The 20,913-nt window shown below is 46.4% G+C and overlaps 1 protein-coding gene across 1 annotated transcript; it reads left to right on the top strand.

Moving 5' to 3' along the window:
* The first annotated feature begins 6,678 nt into the window (after positions 1-6,678).
* SLC16A5 (solute carrier family 16 member 5) lies at positions 6,679-15,181 on the top strand. Its single transcript, XM_009279691.2, has 5 exons — positions 6,679-6,730; positions 7,266-7,568; positions 11,032-11,175; positions 12,172-13,038; positions 14,712-15,181. The coding sequence occupies exons 2-5, from the start codon at positions 7,349-7,351 to the stop codon at positions 15,179-15,181; spliced, it is 1,701 nt and encodes a 566-aa protein (XP_009277966.1). The 5' UTR covers positions 6,679-6,730; positions 7,266-7,348.
* Positions 15,182-20,913: the final 5,732 nt, after the last annotated feature.

Below are 20,913 nucleotides of genomic sequence, written 5' to 3'. Positions count from 1 at the left end.
AAAGTTCAGCTCTCCCTGTTGCCAAAACCCAGGCTGCTCTAGATCTGTTGCAGCAGGAGAAGGGAAAGAGGGGGACGGTTTGCAGCAGAACTGGCCTCAGAAGAGGGTTAAGGCCCTGACTCTTGGCTGGGTTTGTCAGAGCACCCCAGGCTGCCTCCAAACCCCACTGCCCTGAGAAGATGTTGGATACCTGGTGGAGGCACCTCCCCAGGGACAAGCAGCTCCTGTGGGTGAGGGAGCTGGGGCTGTGCCACCATCAAGGCAGGAGGTGGACAGCAGCACAAAAACACCCAAGGAACTTAGTACCTGCCCGTGGCAGGATTTGGTCCCTCCTACCCCCCAGAGGCAACTGGGGGAAATAAATTCCCCAGGTGGCTTTGCCAGGTGCTTGGGAGGAAGATGAGTAACAAAACATCACTGAGATTTTCCGATAGCCACACAGTAAAGTCAGTAAGTAGCACACACATCCGAGCTGCGGCAGAGGGACTTTAAAACCCCTTTATCAGCAAGGGGCATAAAAGGAGCAATCCCACATCCCTCCTCCGGAAGGAAAGGCTCAGGCTCCCACCAGGGCTGAGCCCACCCTGGCCACCACGCTGTGTCTGGGTGCCACCTGGCTCCCTGGGGCTGGGGCTCACCTCGCCTCAACACCACAAAACTCCCATTAGTCACGCCAGCCGGCAGCTCGGCTTTCCCCTGCCAGTTTTGCCTGGAGCACAATTCATTTGTTTTTTCTGGCCTGCCCGCTCATGTCTGTGGACAAAGAGGAAACCCAAATTGACATTAAAGATAGGAAAGGGTTTTAGCAGTGTCGAGGCACCTATCAGCATCCAACTGCTTGGCCTGGGGCTCCAGCAAAAAGCAGTGGAAACTGCTGCTGCATTTCCCCTCTCCACACATGTCTGGGAGGGTGAAATCCAGCAGTGCAGAGGTCTGGCCACAACCGTAAGTGCATCTTGCACAACACGTATGCTCCTCTGCTCTGCCTCAGGCTCTCACGTAAAGACAAAGGTCAGTTTGTCACTTATCCACCCACCTTCTCCCAGAACAAAGGTAATCAAGCCAGATCTATTTGCAGACAGAAAGCCTGCAGATATTTTCAACCCAGCTTACTGACTTGTTTGGGAAACAAGGACCTTAGCCATGTCCTTCCACCTAGATCTGGTTTTGAAACAGTCACTGAAAGTTCAACCCAACTTTCAGTTGTACTCTCTCCCTTCCAGGGCTGGAGAAACACGTTGGTTTCTCCAAACCACAGTAGAGAAGGAGCTGCATCCCCTAGCAATTGCCTTCAGATGGTGGTGTAACATGAGCAAAGGCATCAATACTTGACCTTCCAGCAATATTTCCTATTGGAGGCCTCCATCCCTCCTAGGGGTTCTTCAGACTTCAGCAGATGGGAGTCTGATGCAAGTCCATTGTCAGTCTGAAGTGCGAGGAGTCCTCAAGTTTCATGGGTCTCAAACAGATCCTCAGTGAGCTGAGAGCTCAGCTGGTCTCTGCATCACCAAGAAAATCCTTGGGAAAGGTGAGCACCTTCCACCTGTGATTTAGCTCAGGGCAGTCTGGGCAGCAGGTCCTTCAGCACGGCCAGGAAAACACGCACCAGTGATCTTGATGAATTCAAATGACAGTGGCTAAAAAAATGAGGAAAACCGTTTGGGCAACCAAGCAAAGAGCCAGGCCCTTAACCCAGGCACCGAGTTCAAGACGTCTCAGAAAAGCGGGCAGATTAGTCACTAAAGGGCTAGGAAATACCTAATGAACAGTCATCCTCATCCTAATATTTCAGTGAGTTTTCATCTAAAATTTGAATGCAGAGAAACATGTAAAAAGTAAGAAGGGGATGGTCATATTTGCCAAACCAAAGGGGTTTTGCCCATAAAACAAAGGCTCAAGGCCACATTTTGCTGTTGCCACACACACCCCTGACAACATGACCTTAATGCGCACAGCAACCTGCTCTTCCCAGCAGGATGAAGAGCTCCTGTCCTCACTTTTCCAGGAATCACCATGCTGAACATTGTGATCCCTCTGGGTGTGGGCAGGAAGAGCCTAGGTGCTGGCACTAAGTTGTTGGATCTCCTTTCCTGCCCTGTTGTGACTTCTAGGTATCACCTTCCTTGGAGCAACTGTCCTTGGACAAGAGACCTGAGCAGGACCAAAGCTGCTTCTCTTGGCTAGCTGGAGCCCAAAAGCCTGCTGGCTTCCTAAAAACCATGCTCCACAAGTTCTGGCTGTACACCTTCGATCCCCCACAACCTCCTCCACCTGCTCCAAGGATGCAGCAACCAGCCACAGGGAAACACTTGTCTTGATCCTTCCCCCACCGAGTCCCTTATTCCTCATTAATAAGAGCCAAGGTAAATTACAATTAAGAGCTTGATAGATAAGATCTGCTAGAGGGACACACACCCCCCAGCCACTGCTCAGGGTCCCCAGATGTCAATCCATGGGAGAGATGGGCTGCAGCAGGGTTAGACTCTCACCCACAGCTGCAACACAGCCCATTGCCCCCTCCCTGTGCCTCGTCCTCATCTACTGGCTAGAGTTTTCATGCAGCTAGTGATAAGGTAACTCGCATTTCTTCAAAAGCCCCACTTTTCAGGGAACAAACCACCCTCCTCACCTTCACAAATGCAGGAAATTGATGGAAGAAAAACACCAACAGCTTCCAGATTATCTTCAATAACCTCAGCCAGGTTCCTAGCAAAGACCTCCATCCGTTTTGGTAGACCTGTGCCAGCATCAGTCCCCATCTCTGCCCCACTCCTAGGGCAGCACAAACCCACAGCACAGGGCAACATGGCAGGTCAGGGTGTCACACAGCAGGAGCCAGAGCCACTTCCAAAGCCACTTCCAGCATGAATTTACGCAAGCACATCTTTCTCAGACTAATCTCCGGAGCCATACCCGTTGCCTCAGGGAGAGCTGCCCTTCTTGGCACCAACCTGCCCACCTACTGCACAAAGCACAGGCTCTGGGAAAGCCACAGGCAGCAACCAGGGGGGACAGCAGCAATCAGGAGGGCAAGGGCCAGCTTGCATGCAAACCATCTGCAATCACCTACCAGCTGGAGATTTGCGACCAGGATAAAGAGCAGGAACAAGCCACATCTTGCTGGATTCCTGCGAGCTGATGAGAGTTGTCGGTGCATGCTCTGGTGCTAGCTGCCTCCTCAACCCTACTTCCCATCTCCACACCAAGCAGGGTTATCTGTGGTACTGGCTAATGGTCATTAAACCTGGTCCCAAAAATGGGACTTCTCACCTGGTGTTACACCCACATTATTGGTGATTAATAAGCACAAAGCAGCCAGGCAGATCCAAAGTCAACCCAGGAGAGCAGAAAACAGCAGTGAGACAGATCAAAGACTGATATAGGCAAGGAGCTGGGCTTAAATGCAGCTGGGGAACAAATGGGGTGGAGGGGGTGTGGGAGGAGGCCCCAGATGAGGCTGGTCCGGCTAATTAAGAACTATTAGTGCAGGCAGGACCCTGATGTCCTTTGCAGGGGGAGGATGTGGGGATGATGCTATGGGAACTGCTTGGGAAACTCATCATAAACCAGCACTTCCCCCATCCTTGGCACAGTCCCATTTTCTCAGCACCAGCAGAGCTGGTCTGTAGGGGTTTTGCCAGGGCTGTTCAGATCCTGTCCCTGCCTCAGTCTCAGGCCAGGAATCTGTTTTCAGGTACTCTGAGAGCTCGGTTTCTGCTGGGTCTGTCTGGGTTCAAGGGAAGGATCAGAGCAGGAGCTTAATTTGGGACTGAACCTGGGGCAGGAATAGCTCCCTGCCCTGAACTGCTCTGCAATCCCACAGCTGAAATGTCACTTAGTTTCCCTTGCCTTTAAAAAAACCCAAAACCAAACAACCCACACACACACTTCCTCTGTGAGATTCAATCTGTCAGACGATTTGCTAATCTGGATCTCTGGAACAAATTCAACTAGTCTTTCTCAAAAGCAATTTGCAAGCTCTGAGGCATTTGCACTTTGGTTTCCAGGCACATGGTCTGTCACAAAACTGCTGCTGAGGTTGCTGAGCTTGAGACTGGCTTACAGAGCCATAACATGCTGGTAAGGACATGGACAGAGCCGGGGACTTGCAGCCACCTCCACTGTGCCCCAGGCATCCACCTGTCCCTTAAGGGTGGTGAGTGACTACTGACAAGTGACATCCCACAGACACAAGCCCGTAGCGTTGGGCCAGGCTGCACCACTTGGGCCAATGCTTTAATCGGAGCTAGATCTGGATTCTCTGCTGTCAAGTTACTGGGTGACCTTAGAAAAGTCAGCTGGGATATAATACACCTGGGAGAGGATGGCAAAGCAAGCCAAGATCTGAGGACGAAAAAGTACTTAAAAAGTCACTTATAAAGGTATTTACCAAGAAAAGTGCTTGGCTTTCCTACCCCCAACAGACAGTGAGTGACCCCAAAAAACAGTTTACCACCCTGCTCAGTTTACAGTAAACATCTCGCTCTGTGCATGCAGCCTATTTTACACATTCATAAACTGTGTCCAGCACACACCAGGGCTGAGCTGGGGTGGCAGGAGGATGCTGCTGCAAGCTACGCAGCAGGATGCAGAGACCTAACATACCATGAACAAGAAACTTTCTTCTCCATTTCCATCCCTGCTTCCAAGCCGCAGGCATCATCCTGTCTTTGAAGGCCCCTCCAAGCCCCATCGCTGGGGGCAGCGGTTCTGCCTCCCCCATCAGCCACACTCCTGACTTCCCCACTGGACCCTGCTGCTGGGTCTCCCTCCTGAGCGGCTGTAGAGGAGAAGTGGGCTGCTCTTCTCCCCATGGAGGTAGCCACAAGCTCTTACTGAGGACGATATGTAGATACCATCATCATTTGCAGACTAAATTTAAACCTTTTCCTAGGAGGTGAGCTACATAAATGTCCTCATGTTTCTCAGCATAAAGGGCTGCCTGCCCTTGCAGGCAGCAGCCAGCAACCCTGCCGGGTGCTCTCATCCCAGCAGCTGCTTGTTCCCCATCACAGCTGAGGGAAACTGAGGCACAGAAAAGCAGGGAGACTTACTGTGTGAGCACTCCTGGTCTGCTGCCATAAACAACAACTACTAGGGCTGCTCCATCACAGCTAGGGAAATCCAAGAAGGCTTGAATACTAGTGTCTTGGGGGTCACTGGAAGAAGAAGAAACAACATTCAGACCTGAACAAGAGAGAATGAGCTCATCAGGGCAGACAGTGACTGGCAGAGAGTGGCCAGAAAGAAAGACTGAAACTGGCAGTGTGCTCTCCCTTGTCCCATCCAGGGCACCTGTCCATCCACAAGCATTGCACAGGCTGGTAGAGGGAAGCACCTTTACACTGGTTCATCTGCTCCCAACAAAAGCACACTCTTTGCAGTAGGCACCCAGGCGTGGCTATTGCTGTGAACTTCAATCCTATTCCCAACACTATTAGCACGAGACGATCACGTGTATGTGAAAATCTGCCTGTGTTTCGCAGATGTCCCTGGCCTTTCATGTTCACTGCTCAACACCAGGAGCAGGTTGCCTGAGAACATTGAGCCCATAGGAGCACGAAAGCACGCACTAGCCCTCCACACTTGCACCGTCCATCCTATCTGGTTATCCTGGGAAGGGTTAAACCAAGGTTTTGCGCCACTGCTGTTGTTCGGTGTAGCCAGCACTGGAACAAACTCGTTCCTTTACCTTTATGCAGGCAGAAGGCAGCGAGGAAGCAGTGAGGAGGCCATGCGGCACTTGGCAGCACATCTGCAGGGTCCTTGCAGCGACTGTGCAGGTCAGGCTGCCCAGGGTAAAAGGTGTCCTGCAGCCAGGGGCAGAAGGTGGACGAAGGCCATGGGGTCTGCAGCCCCACTAGAGAGTCCTCCCCAATGAGCAGGCACACAGGGAGATGTGAGGGGAGCCAGCAATCTTCTGCTGGACAAACTCGAGTTGGACAGGGCAGCTGGGAACAGAGAGGAGCTGTGCTTCTGCCTTTTTTTGCAGGTTTGCTGTTGCCGGGGAGAGGTTTTAGGCTGTCATCCAGCTAATTCACACCAGAGAGACAAGCACTTGAATTAGTTGCATTATCTGTGCCCAGCTAAAGTGGACAAAGGATTAAAGTGTGCTGAGTACCACCACCGTGATTTGCATCTCAGAGCCCCTTCCCACGGGCCCCCTCTGCTCCCGGCCTTTTTTTTTTGGCTGTGAGCCAGCCGGCATAAGAGCCCTGTTTACAGAAGTGATGCCTAGGTTAATATTGCAAAAGACTTCATCAAAGCTTTTAGTTGCTACTGAAGCAGAAGTATCTAACCGTGGGCCATGAGCTGACCGGGCTGCGCACACAGGGGATGAGCCGCCCGCGCCGTGCACGCAGCCACGCACTCGCTACCCTTCGTTTGACCAATTCTGGTCTCAGCCTGAGGTATGAAACTAACTTTCTGTCACAATGGCGTATTTGAAATAATGAGTAAAATCAAACTATTACTCATTTTTAACGCTGCACACAAAACTCAAAAGTAGCTATTTTTGTAGGGAAAACCCACTATTTGAGTGCTAAATAAATATTGCACTGTGCAGTGACCTTATGGGCACTTTTTTTGAGCTCATCCAGCTGCCAAAGATATATTTTTTTTTTAATGCATGTTTATTCATGTGGAGAGGATGGGGAATGCTATTGCTATACATTCGTGCTGCTGGTCTCAAAGAAATCAAAACTGGGATCTCTCAGAAGAAGCTCTAGAACTAAACAGAGGTAAAGCAAAAGCCTATCTGCGATCACCGGATCCTAATTAATTAACGGCTTTAAAAATGTTTTTTCACCACTAGCACTTTGTAGGTAGGTGCAGTTTTCCTGAAAGGGTCACACTGAGCTCTGCTGCAACATGCAAGCTTTATATGTTTCTATTTTTCTTGGCATTTGCAGAGTTTTTCCTTCTCTTCTCAGCACGAGGACTGAGTGACCTTAGCAATTGCCAGCAAGGGGACTCCATATGATGAAAGCAGGTGAAAGGGAAAATAAGGGCGGGAACTAGGTAAGGCCAATTCGTACCTCGGAGGAGGCGTGGTCCTGTTCTGTACCTGGCTGTGGTCACAGTCTTGTGAAATATAAAAGGGGAAGGCAGCTGTTTCTCAAGCAATCTGTTGCCAGGATCCTGTAGTGAGAAGGAAGGGAGGTGCTAGAAGAAATGCAGAGCAAGAAGTCTAGAGTGTCAGCTGCAAAAGGTATGGGACGCACTGGTGCCTCTGAGCCTCGGGAATACCACCAGCCCTTCTCCGTAGGTCCGTTCGCTGGGCTGAGGGTTGCATGGTAGCTGCACTACCCTCCTCAGCAGGCTAGCTTAGGAGAAGAAAGAAGCCATCATGTCCCAAGGAGGAGCAGCAGCACGCGAAGCTGCCAAGTCCCAGGACCAGGGATGGGCATGGATGGTCCTGCTCGCCGCAGTGCTGCTGCAGGGACTGACGCTGGGCTTCCCCTCCTGCATCGGTGTCTTCTTCACGGACCTCCAGCATGAGTTCCAGGCCAGCAATAGCAAGACATCGTGGTTCCCGTCCATCATGGTGGCCGTGCTGCACGGAGGCGGTAAGTAATGGCCGCAGAGAATGCCCTCCACCACCTCCTGCGGTTGTGTTGCTGATGAGGGGCCATAACGAGGGCACTTTTAGCATTTCATTAAGGCAGATGGTGGAAGGGACTGGGAGGTCTGAGCAGACTGGCTGGTCAGCAGTGAACAGCATCTCCCAGCCACTTTGATCACACAGTCCAAAGCTACGTGTCCACACATACCAAGCTCCCTTTTGCCTCTCTAAGAGACAATCAAGGCCCTTGGTCAAAAAAGGTGAATCCCTTTCTCAGCCCAGCTTCTCCAGACCAGTGAGAACTTAATTATTTCTCATAGCAGCTCTTTGAATAAGCTGGCAGGTAGCGCTGGAGCTTCAGTGCTTTCTTGATTCATCTTCTGTCCACGAGAGCACATCTCCTTCCATGTGCCACATGATAACTGTGTTCTTCATGGCTGAAAAGATGCCAAAAGCCAAGCTCCTCCAGGCTGCTAGCTGAGGCAGAGTGTTAAAAGCAACTCCTTGGGCAGCGGCATAGAGTGCACACCCAAGCAGGCATCAGGGTGAACGTGAGCATAGCTGGATTAATGCAGAATGTGGGTCAGGCAGCACCCTCCAGGTGAAGGGGGTGTGGAAGGAGGGTTGTGCTTTGCGGATAGCAGAGTGAATCACTGGTTGGTTGTTTTTTCCCCCAAAGAAAATGTGGGAGCTGCACAGGACAGATTCCCCAGATCCCCCACCCAGACTGATATTTCTGCATAGAAGAGAAAAACAAATCCCCAGCAGCTCGAGGACTTCCCAATGAGCGATCCATGTTGCTGCTGACCCCTCCACGTGCAGCTCCTGAGCTTATTTGATAAACCGACTACCCAAACCCCACCTAGGCAAAAGAAGCAAAGTATCCAGTGATGCCCACGTATCTGAGCTGCTCTCTGAGTTCATACCTGCCCCCTTCCAACACTGGTGAAAGGTGACAGTATAGTATGAAGAAAAAAAAAAGCAGAGCCCTGAGTCATGCTGATGCGAAGGCTGCAGCAGGTTCAGTCTCTCCTGTGCAGGACTTGGCTGACAGCCACCTGACATGGGAGAGAGAGTTTGCATGTATGGCTTTTGCTGCAACTTCTGACCTCCTTTGCGGTGGGCCAGGCTCTGTTTGATTCAGGTTCTCCGGTTACATCCATCACCTTGGCACTTAAACCTTTTCCAAAATTGCATTCTGCTATGTCACCAGTGTCTCTTAAAGGTGCTTCTCTCTTTTCTTCTCCTTTATTCTTTTTAATTCAGAGGAACTGAAGGGGAAAAAAAAATATTTGTTGCAAAAATTGGTAAACAGGAAGGTGGATGGACAGAGCAGCCCATCCTCAGAGTGGTCAGTGCAGTGAGAAGGTCCCACACAGGAGAGCTAACCTCAGCTCAGCAGAGCTGTGGCAGGAAACAGGGAAGGGCACAGTGCAGACAATAGCTCATAACTTATTAAGCCAAACATATCTCATTACCCATGCTATGTTCTTAGGTAAAAGTGATTAATGCTTATTTTGTTATAAGAATCATTTGAGAAACCTCAGGATCGTATGGCTGTCTCCAAAAGGGGAAATGCAAGAGTTCAGGCTCTTACAGGTTCCTGCTCCTAGCTATTCATGCACACGTAACTCTCTGGATGGCACTCATACAAATGCAGCACTTTTGTTGGAAGTATTTTTGCAAAGGAAAGCACAAAAGCCCCAGGCAAGTGAGGAAAAATGTTTGAAACCCAGAAAGCAAGTTAACAGGGGCAAATAATGAAAAACCCTTAAGATTTTTAGAGCCAATCTCATTATTTTTGAGTGTTCAATTTACGACTTCTGGCCACTTGGGTTGGTTAAACAGCAGTACCATCCTTAATGTCTTCAGCAGGAGGAAAAATAATCCAGTCACCAGTTTGCTGAACAATTTTTCAAAGGCCAGTTGAAGTCTGAGGTGAAAATCTCCCAAGCAGATCAACATACAGACAGCTGCAGTCCTAATTTTAATTATGTTCCACTGTTCGCTTGACTATGTGGATTTTATTTCAAACCAGACGTTGAGTTAGGTCACAAATATGCCACAGGTTATTTTTCCCTACACTGATTGATTCCTAATTCTGAAGCTTACAGTCATTTTGCATTTGCTTCTATAACCTTAAGTGTTCAGAAGAGGGGAAAAAAATAATAAAACCTGGAAAACCTTGAGGATCCTCAAAGGAACAGGAAAAGCTGTACCTTCAGATCCCTTTTTGCCAGAGCATGCAGAGAGAAGCATGTTTCCTACTGATGGGGGACCCAGACCCAGCAGGTCTGAACTAATTTTTTCCTACCCCAAAAGGAAGGATGCTAAATGACATGAACAAACTGGTAATTTACCACAATCTCATGGAATTCACCAAAAGTCTATGAAAATTAAAGAATTACCTGACCTTAAACACACACCTCCATGCCTATTTGTTCATTGCTTTTTCTGATGAAATAACATAACTTTTTCCTAGTAAAGCCTGCCAGCAATGTAGGTACACAATAAAATGCAGGTTTCTGCCCAAGAAGGGCAGAGCTGGGCTCTGGCCCATCGGAACCACCCAGGTCTCACTCCTGCCTCTGTGGAGTTTGTGCCGGAGGTGTGGGAGTGGGAACCAGGATGTGCGTGGTCTGTTCCTCGGCTTGTGTCCTCTTGGAAGTGGACACAGTTAAACCTACCCACCCCTGCCAGGTATGCCAGGACAGGCATGTGCAAAGAGCTGTACTGACAATAACATCTTATTATTTTCCTGGGGAAGATGACTTGCAGGACAGCTGCAAGACTCCACAAGCTGCAGCTTGGATGATACTGCCTGAAGCTTAGATTGATCCCCATGCAGACATGAATATACCTCTCCAGCCACTTTCAAATAATCCTCCTCAACGATGTCTATTTTTCTCCCATTCTTGATCTAGTTAAGAGTCAATCTGCCTTCTCTTGCAAGGAGTTTCACCTAGGTAGCGGGACACCAAGGGCAATTTAGGAGATTTTGTGGCAGAATATTTGAAAAACACAGTGAAATGAGAGTGGAAATATGCAAACAGGAATATCACCCTGCTTAGCATCTCTTACTCAGAGGCACAGAAATCCAAGTCCTCTCCTTTTTCAAATCATTCCCAGAATTTATATCATGTGAGAACAGAATTACACTTGAAGGTCCTTCTTCCATTCCATTTCCAGGAGTTTTAACTAAAATCCATCACAGGGAAGCTTAGAAATCCTACTTGATGGCCAAAATCCAAGCAGATCACAGGAGCCTTCCCCTCAGCTAACAAGCTGACCATGCACTTAGGAAGAGAAAACACATTCCCTGATCCTCCCAGCTCCCCTACTACACTATGCTGCTGGGACAATCCTCAAGGTCTCTAGGCTAAACCATTTGATAACTGCACCAGTCCAGCAGGTATGGAATATATCCTTCCTCCCTAACTGCACCCCTTTTGCTTCTTTGCTTCCAGGGCCCCTCTGCAGTATCTTGGTGAAGCGATTTGGCTGCAGGTTTGCTGTGATGCTGGGAGGCCTGCTCAGCGGAGTGGGCATGGTGTCCAGCTCCTTCTGCAAGTCCATCAGCCAGCTTTACTTAACAGCTGGCCTCATCACTGGTAAGTACCAAAGAACAGCAGGAAAACCCAGCTGCTGTGCTTGACTTGAGACAGGAAATAGTGAGAGTCCCAACTAAGTGCTCACATTTTTCCATTCATCTGTGAAATAGGATAAATCAAAAGCCTTACGGCACAGCAGGAATCACACAGCAGCTAGATCTGCCCTTCACACCCCTTAACACACACCTCATCCAGCCAAGCTCACTGGAAAGTGCTTCTCTCTGGAAAAAGCTACAGGTCTCCAGAGGGTGAAATGGAGAACAAAGATGTCTGTTCTTTTTAGTAGTTTCTCAGCCTTTTGTCTTTGAAGAAGGGAGGTTTTTTCAGTCTTGGAATGTAATGTGTTGGGACAACATCCTTCCCAAGTTCCCTGGGCTTGTATTTCACCACTCCCAATGTGGGGAAACGTGGAGGTATCTTTTTCTAACAAAAGAACGTGTTGGTTTTGAACAGAAGTAACAGATGGGAACTTTTCCTTTCCAAGTATTTCTCCTATGTGACTAATGTTCAACTCTTGCATTTTTCTAACACAGAGAAATTAATTTCTTCAGCCAGGTTACTTTGGGACCAATCCTGTTGGATCTTGCAAGCTAAGCTGTGTCCACTGCATAGAGAGAGAAACAAGTAACTCCCTGAGCCCTGATAAAAGTGTCAGGAAAGCAGCACTGCTTGTTGTATGCGGTATAACAAACAAGTTTTTAATGAACAATTCCATAACAATTTTAGGAATGGCAGCGTGCCCCAGACAAATGTCAGCTTAGATAAGTATACCCAAGAACACAAGGAGTTTAATATGCACACAACATCCTTCTTCATCCCTTGTGCAGGGTTTCTGACTATTAATCACCGGGGGTTGTGCAGCCTGGCAGCCAAGGAAATGCTTCAGTGGCAGATGAAGTCATCTGTGGGTACACTTTGGATTTGGGCTCTTTTCATCCTTTAAGACATGGCAGAGGGATCATGCACTGTCATTTTCTCTTTCATTCCTACCTTTAGGCCTGGGATCATGCTTCAGCTTCCAGGCAGGAGTGACTGTGCTGGGCTACTACTTTGTACGGTGGCGAACGCTGGCCAATGCCATGGCATCCACTGGCGTCTCTCTCGGTTTCACGCTGTGGCCACTGCTTTCTCAATACTTGCTGGATGAGATGGGCTGGAGAAACACTTTTCTCATCTTTGGAGGAATACTATTGAACTGTTGCGTTTGTGGAGCCATCATGAGACCAGTTCAGCTTGCATCAGGGTCACCACTGCAGTCACCCAAGCCTGCAGAGGAGCCAGGGAAAAGAGCAGAAGGGGCACAACTGTCCAATGGAGCATCTTCCCCCCATCCTGAGCTCCAGCAGCAAACCAGAAGGACTGCATGCTTCCAGATGCTGCAGAAGTACCTGGCTTTTGACATCTTCTGTCAAAACAAAGGTTACCAGATTTACACTATTGGAGTGACCTGGATGATGATGGGGTTTGCATTACCCCACGTCTACCTTGTGCCTTATGCCATCCAGAACGGGGTGGAGGAACGCAGGGCAGCCCTCCTCATCTCCATTATCGGGTTCATCAACATCTTCATACGGCCTTTGACAGGGCTGCTCTCGGGACACAGAGTCTTCACAGGGAGACGCATCTACCTGTTCAGCCTGGCTGTGCTCCTCTGCGGGCTGAGCAATTTCATTTGTGTCATTTCAGCCGAGTTCAGTGTGCTCATCATCTACTGCGTCATTCTCAGTATAGCCATGAGTGGCATCGGGGCACTCACCTTCCAGGTGCTGATGGATGTGGTGGAGATGGACAGGTTCTCAAGTGCTCTAGGGCTCTTCACCATCCTGGAGAGTATCACACTCCTCATTGGACCCCCTCTCACAGGTGAGAGAAGCTATTAAAGCAGGCTGGGGGAAAATCAGTTGTTTAGACACTGGTGACAAGAGTTTGGGAGCATAAAGAAGAGAAATGAGGGAGTTTCCAAATTCATGCAGACAGGTGAGTTATGCAAAGGGAGCAATATAAAAGGGAGAGTCAGAAAGGAATGATCAGCTCCTCCTCACAGCAGAAGGAGGGTCATTTCTGCAGCTGCCCAAGCGTCACTGCAACAGCAGAGAGTGAAAAAGTTACCCACTTGGTAGGCAGTTTTATAGGCATGGGAGTGAGGAGAGCTTTTTCCAGTGAGTGACAAGACACAGAGAGGAATTACTCTGGTAGGATCTTGCTGTCTATGAACCATTTCACTGCTTTGCTAGTTTGCATTGTTTTATCTATGAAGTCTCAAGGAATTGCAAACTTCCCATTAAACAAATTAACTGTGATCAGAATTATTACCAGTCCTACATTATTCAAGAGCCTTATAGTAAAAGCTTCTGTTCACTCTTCTTCCCGAGTTCTAGAGGGTATTAATTTTCCTCTGGAGACAAGAAAGGAGCTAGTTATGACCCCCAATCCAATAAATTATTTACAGATTTCACAGTTCACTCCAAATGCCACTAAGTGACCTGTCCAAGACACACCTGCTCCTGCAGTACAGCAGCAAATTCAAAAGACTAACAAACAAGAAACGTGAACCTGAGCGTGAATCCTCAATTCAGGCTTTAGTTCTCTTCTCCAGACAATGAATTGTGTGCCATTCAGCAGGAAAATAAGGTCTGTTCTAAGAATAGGATGATAACATACACCATATTTCATGGTATTCCCTGGCATTTGTGTGTCAGTCACTTTTTTCAAAGTGCAAAAAAGGTCTTTTCTTGGACATCTCTGATAGGAGTGGCAGATGGGCGAAACAAAGTACAGTAAAAGCAGCGCCATTTCTATTTGTAGTCCTAAAATCTGCTAAAGAAAACTGCACTATGAAAATAAGTATCACCAATCTTTACTGAAGGATACAAGCAAACAAACATTATTCCAGTATTTCCATATAAATAAGCAGCCTATAGAGAAACCAGGACAGCATCATATATTTGACCTGAGTATCGCCTTTCCATCTCTAACATTAATATTAAATTACTCATTTGATATATCGTGCTTCTAAATGTTTTACACTGAGGGCACTTAATGTTAGTCATAATGCTTGCTGTGCTGTGAATTTTCCTCTCCCTGACTACACACTATTAGAGGTAAGTTTTCAGTTTAGAGACCCTAACACGTCAATTTTTGAGAGATTTCTCTATTTATATGTTCTGTTTTCTGACCTGGGATGTAACAGGGTCACTCATTACAAAATCCAGTGAGTGACAGTGGCACAGGGGTCCTCTGCTGAGCAAGCAAAATCAATCAGCAGGCTGGGGAAAAGTTACAATTTCTTTCCTTTCCTGATTTTTCTGTGTATTGAGAAATACTTTATACAGAAGCAGAAACATCACCTGAGTGGTGACTACAAAAAAACCAAACAAACCCTAGAATCTAGAGAAGAGAACTTAACTCATCTGTGAACACTTATCTTTTGTATATGGCAGTTTGATGAATGATTTAGGTTTAACATTTATGTAAGTGTCACCCAGTTCCCTTTAGTATGCATCTTCTCTTCTACTAAGCTGTGGCTTCTATTTCAGGTCTCCTGGTGGACATAACTGGTGATTTCCACTATGTCTTCTACAACTCCAGTTTCTTCCTGATATCAGCTGCATTATTTATGGGGCTCAACTTCTTCACTCTGGAAAAAAAAAACAAATTGAAAGAGGCTTCAAAAGTACCTTTGGATAATCCCTCCAGATATCAACACAATGAAATGCCAACTGAACCACAGTCTGAGAGTCAATCCCCTCCAGCAGTCGTGTACATCACAACATATGAAGAGACAGAAAAGAAGGGGAAAAAAAAAAAAAAAGAGGAACACAAACAATTATGTGGCCTGTACAAAGCTACACAAGGGCCAGCACTGATGGCAGATGAGAAAACAAGCGTCTGCTTTCCACAACTGTCATCATCCTTCTGCCCTGCACTTCCAACCCTGTGGGGCCGTGTCAGACTCCACGTGAGCCATCCAGACCACAGGCTGAGCCCAGGACCTGGCGCCAGCTAAAGAGCTGAAGGACAAAGAGAACTGCGCTTTCCTAAAGCAAACCATGGGAGAACAGCCATGGTAACCAGCGCTGAGAGACAAAAGCTGTGTCAGTTCAGTTGGTTTAAGTCAGTGCCTTTAAGAAGTCACTGGAATTTCACATACACATTTCAGTTGGTAGCACTGGACAATACGTATTAATGGCTATGCACAATAGTTGTTCTTTCACAAAGAAGTATTATTGCCTCGTCTGAACATGCAATTTTGGTACAGACTTATATGAAGTTTCCTGGTTGCTTCCCATGTTGGGGGTGGCAAGACAAACATTTTCCACAGGAAGTGTGTTATTATTTTCCACATCTCTGAATATTATATGGAGGCTGCTGCATGGGTTGTAGAACTCAGCCAAGCCTCTAGTAAGATCAAATATTTTCTCCTACGAGGTGTATATATATATATATATATGAGTTCTTCATGCCAAGGACATTTTCAAAGCCTCAAAGGTTCAACTCCAGAGCATCAAAAATAAAACCCCCCAAATCTTAGAGCGCCTCCTTTGTATGACTAGTGATATCTCAAGCGCTTCTTGATATATCATAAAACAGGACTCATGGCTTCTATAAATACACTTCTTTCCAGCATTTACTGGGACCCTTTTTTTTTTTTTGGGGGGGGGGGGCAGGGAAGACTAGACCTGAGGATAAGTGTATGCATCCTTATATAGGGCCAAATTCAAAGCCACTGTAGTTCCCCCTTGTGTAAATAAATTTAGCTCTTTAGTCTTAGACTCTCAGACTTAATTACACCAGCATTCTCATTACAGAGAAGTCTGCACAAGCATAACTTACATTTCTTATAAACACAAGCATAACTTACAAATAAATCTGTGGGGAAAAGTATACTGAGAAGAGTCAATGTTACTGACTTTCATATCCATATAGCCTTGACTTAAGTGGCTTTTCCTGCTACACTCCTGTGTGTTACACTTGTAAGTACTTAGATGAGAGCTGCATCAACCTCCAGCCTCCCTCAGCATCAGCTAGAGTTGCAAACTGTTTGTATTCCATATCATTCCTGATCTGACAGAAGCAGAGAGCTCACAAAGCACTGCAGATGAAGATTACATTACAACCATCAGAAAGACAGAAGCATAAAATGGGAGTGAAATGAAAGAAGTAACAGCTTTCAACTCAACTGCAATGCTTATCTTGAGAACTGTTATGTCAAATTCCTAGCTACAAAACCACAGTTTTCATTAGAGCTGTGGGCTCCCCAGACAAAACAAACAAACCAACCAAAAAAACCCACACTGGATGAAACCTCTGGAAAACTGACTCCAAGGTCTTCCAAGACTATAATGGCTTCACAGCTGGCTTTTACAGTGGAAGAAGTATCAGCTCTTCAGAAGGGTTCCTGCTCCCAGCACTCAGTGGTATCTGTATTTCAGTACTGCTCTAGGATTACTGAACCAGTAGGCTTTGCATTTCCTGATCAAACATATACTTAAATAAGACGGCTAGTGGGAGATATGCATATCTCATCTTTCATCACAGGTGTTTATTAACTTGTGTAATGCTTACATGGTCCATAACTACAAAGTAAACAGGGACTGGTGCTTCCCAGCTTACCGAAACAATGTTTGCTGTATGTTCCTAGGAAAAAGATGGGGCTTTCCCCCCTCAAAAAAAACAATGAAAAGGGATCAAGTCCTGAACCTCTTCTAGCTATTGCAAATAAAACAGCTAAGCAGCTGAACAGATTGCCATTTTTTCTGTGTGCAATTCTTAAAATTTAAATTCTGTTCACCTTTCTACATTTCCTTTCTGTTTTCTTCCAGAAATACAGGGTCATGTTGTCCCAAATCCTCCCATTGCTACAAATGTCCTGGGCAAAACAGGCAAGATAGGGTGTAAGCTATAACCCATCAAAATTTATCACAGGAAAACAAAGGTTAGTTGAAGGAGCAATAGAATGCATCTCCTGTGTGGAGCCAGCTGCTCTATCTGCAAAGATTTAGCTCTAGCTGGCTCATGAGCAAGCAAATGTATAGTCTAACGCATGCTTGCAAGATACGGGGTGGGGAAGGTACTCACCAACTGAAGCTGACACACAGAGATCAGCTCCTCCTACACCATGGCAAAGAAATCTATTTTGACTATTTCTTGTCTGGGCACAGCAGTGCAAGATAATTTAGGATGGAAAGTTAGGAGAGTGCTTTATAGAACTGCTTTTTGACACTCCCAGACTCAACACCAGGGTCACTGGGACTTACTTGCAGAGGCAGAGAGATGTTTCTGGGAAGAAAAACAATGAATTCACCAATCCATTATTTTAAGTTTTCTCAACTTGTTGACTAAAAACTTTCTAGCAGCCTTACAGAATTTAAGCTCCTGAAAACAGAGTTGTCTCCCCCGGTTACTTTCCACAGACCTTTTAGAAGTAATCCACAGCCCACAGGTTGGAAACAAATCTTGAAGAGAGAAGAGGTAATGTTTTAGGCTGTGTTTCCTCAGGTAAATAAAATGTCTGAGCTCCCATAATAGAGAAAAATACACCCACCCACCCCCTTTCCTGTTCCACAGCTCTCCGCTCCTACCTCTCTTTTCAACCTGAACTCCAAGCTGCCCCAAGCAGGAGCTTTGTAAAGCATAATTGAAGGGACCATGGATACTGAGCATGCTACAGTATAATAAATATTCCCCCCGCAGAGCTATCATACAGAAGCAGTAATACTCAGTCCTTAAGAATCTTGAGGCCCAGAAGAAAAATAAAGCAATAAAAGTTCCTTTCATTAGTTTAAGGCCATCCCATTACGCAAGGCAACCACAGCTTAATTACCACCACCCCCTGAAGCAGTTGTGGGGTTTTTTTTAACACCTACAGACAATAAAATAACCCTGGCTTTAATTATGGACAAGCACTAATACCTCAGCCAGGTTACAAACCTCTGAGAACCAGCAGAGCAAGAAAAGTTGACCAGAAATAAATGTCCCTCACTCGCCTGGTCCCCTCTTATCCCTTCCTGCTCATTTAAAGTACCATTAACCTTGCAAGCTAAGCATTTTTGCAACGAGCACCTGTCCTTACTGCAATGAAACATTCACCAGGAAGTTCACACTGAAATATTGCAAGATCGTGATCCTTAAAAGCCTGAGATACTCTGCCAATGCAATTCTTGGAAAAGTTTAATAAAAACCCAAAGAAAGGTCACAGTAAACTTACACATTCTAAAACACCTCAGAAATGCAAAATCACTTAAATTAAGAGCTTGGCATGCTGTTTGCAGACCTGGCTAGTAACTGCAAGAAAAGAAACACAACTACTAGAAATGAAAATTCACTGAATTCTAACTTTGGCGTGCTATCAATATCACTAGACTAGCCCCTGAAGCTGTGAATACCCCAGCTGTAGTAGCCCATTCTGTGCTAACTATTCTGGCAAACAGCAAGTGCTTGGAGCGTTCAGACAATTAAACAATATAGCCAATACTGGGTGAGTAAACAGCCTGAGTAAGAGGGTTACATACCCCAGCCAACTCTGCCTGCTTGCCAAGCGATCTTTCTGGATGATCAGGACAAACTCCCCGCAGTAAGTCAGCACAAAGACGACAAGCCTACAGCTGGTAACAAAGCTGGTCGTGTAAGCAGTAGTAGTATGGTCTGCAACTCCTGCATAAAATCTCTGAGGACTACAAAACCAGGGGATGTTATCAAACTCTCCTCCCGGAGGCAGCTCCAACACAGCAAATTAAATGTAAAATGTTTCTCACATCTCTTAACCAGCTTTGATTAAACTCAATGCAAGACAAAGGCTAGAAGGAGCACAGCGTGAAGTTCCCAGGAAGACAAGTACAGGTGTTCCTCTCCTCCTGGTTACTTCTTGCCACGCACTGAATAGCGTGACCTGGAGATGCATCACCTGAAACTCAGCCAGCACAGACACCAGCCTTTTCTAAACACTGCTCTCTGTGAAACCACTTCAGGGGACAAAGTTCCTACTGCTTCCATGCATGCAAAATTATACTGACTGACCACAGATCTAGTACTTACAGACAGAAGTCATTGCATTTTTCCTCTCTAAATACTGGTTTTCACCCCTTATTAGTCAATCCCAGCATCCTTAATCACTTCTTTTTGTACTGACTAGGTCCTCTGCCTTTGCTTTCTCTTCTCCTGCTTTCTCACATTAGTCATTCACTTTCTGTGTAATGACAGATGTGGCTTTAAAGTATGTCAACACTTACCATTTACAAAGGCATACCTTACAAGAGATTTGTTAATACACTAGCAAAACATTCTAATATAGGAGTCTGTAGCACCTTTGCCGATCATTTTCATATTTATACACACATATACATACACATATACATACACCCATATACATACCAACTTCAGCTGATAATTGTGATGAGTTGAAGTTGCTAGCACAGGCCTGGCTTAAACTTTTATACCAGGTAGAAATAAATACCTTCACTTTCACATTCTCTGTCTTCCCACACCACTGCAATGTTAAAAGATTTAGCATTACTGCATTCAGTGTAGCTTCTTTGCTCATCCTTCTATTTAATGTGGTCATGGGCAGATATTTTACTACACCCAGCTGTGTAGTAGGAGAGATTATCAGCCCAACATGCTTGTCACTGATGCCACATATTTGGTGGATCAGTCCACGTTCAATCTGCTTTATATGAAAACCAACTGCATTTGAGATAATACAAAAGACATCTGCTCACAGCCTGTTTCCCACCTTATCTACAGAAGAACATCCATGCATTTAATTGCTTCAATAAAAGCAACACAAATTTCTGCAGAGTCCAGCCCCCCAGTTGGTGATGTTTATGTACCTTTACCCTATATAATTTACACGACATGAACCACAATTGAATCCACTTGCGGTGCTTATAATCACAGTGGTTTCATTGGAACTGTGCTAGTTCAGAATCATGTAATTGCTCTGCTTTGTGCTTAGACCAGGGCATCATACAACCAGGGTGGAATTACCTGCTGCTGTTTTAATTCACTCCTTCTTGGCTTCACTTCATTTTTTTTTTCCCCCAGGTAATGTATCTTACCATGCATGTATTGTGCCCTCTTTTTACCTTTTCCCTCAGCTTCTAATCCTTTTGCCTTTTTACAAGGCAAAAAATCTCTTTCCATTGTCCTTCTTTAGCCCATGAGTTGCAATCCCACGTTTAAAACTGAAACTAAAACCTTAATTCCCTCCAGCATCTCACCCTACCCTTGCCCTCCCTATCGCCCCAGCCATCGCTTTACCATCTGCACGTCCTGTATTTTACCACGGTGAACACCCACCACCCGGAGAGACGCCGAGACCGAGCGAGCAGCTCTGTCCAGAACTGGTTCATCTCTTTGCCAAGCCCCTCGGATGAGAAGCCGGTCAGCAGAACCATGGCCTGGGCAGCAGCTCGGGGTTTATCCACGCTGAGCAGCACCACTCCAACTAACTCTGGAGAACCTGGAAGGGCAGCAGTACTGAAATTGAGCAGGAAAAAATACATCCATGTGAAAATTTTTTGACCAAAACTAGTGAGTGAGAAAAGGTTAGCTCCTTTCCAGAGCAAAGTGTTTAAATATCAAAGTTTTGCCGTGTATCGAAACACAGAGTTGAAACCCGCGGCACACGCTCATTTATTTGCAGTGATCGCTAACAGGTTATACGGCCCCCGGGGAAGGAAACGCCACCGCAAAGCGCTTGCCCGACGCCCCACACCCCACCCGGGGACCCACGCTCGG

This window comes from Aptenodytes forsteri, unplaced genomic scaffold (assembly GCF_000699145.1).
Source record: "Aptenodytes forsteri isolate BGI_AS27 unplaced genomic scaffold, ASM69914v1 Scaffold563, whole genome shotgun sequence".
Lineage (NCBI taxonomy): Eukaryota > Metazoa > Chordata > Aves > Sphenisciformes > Spheniscidae > Aptenodytes > Aptenodytes forsteri.
Note: the sequence above shows the minus strand (reverse complement) of the source record. Positions and strands in the feature narration are given on the sequence as shown.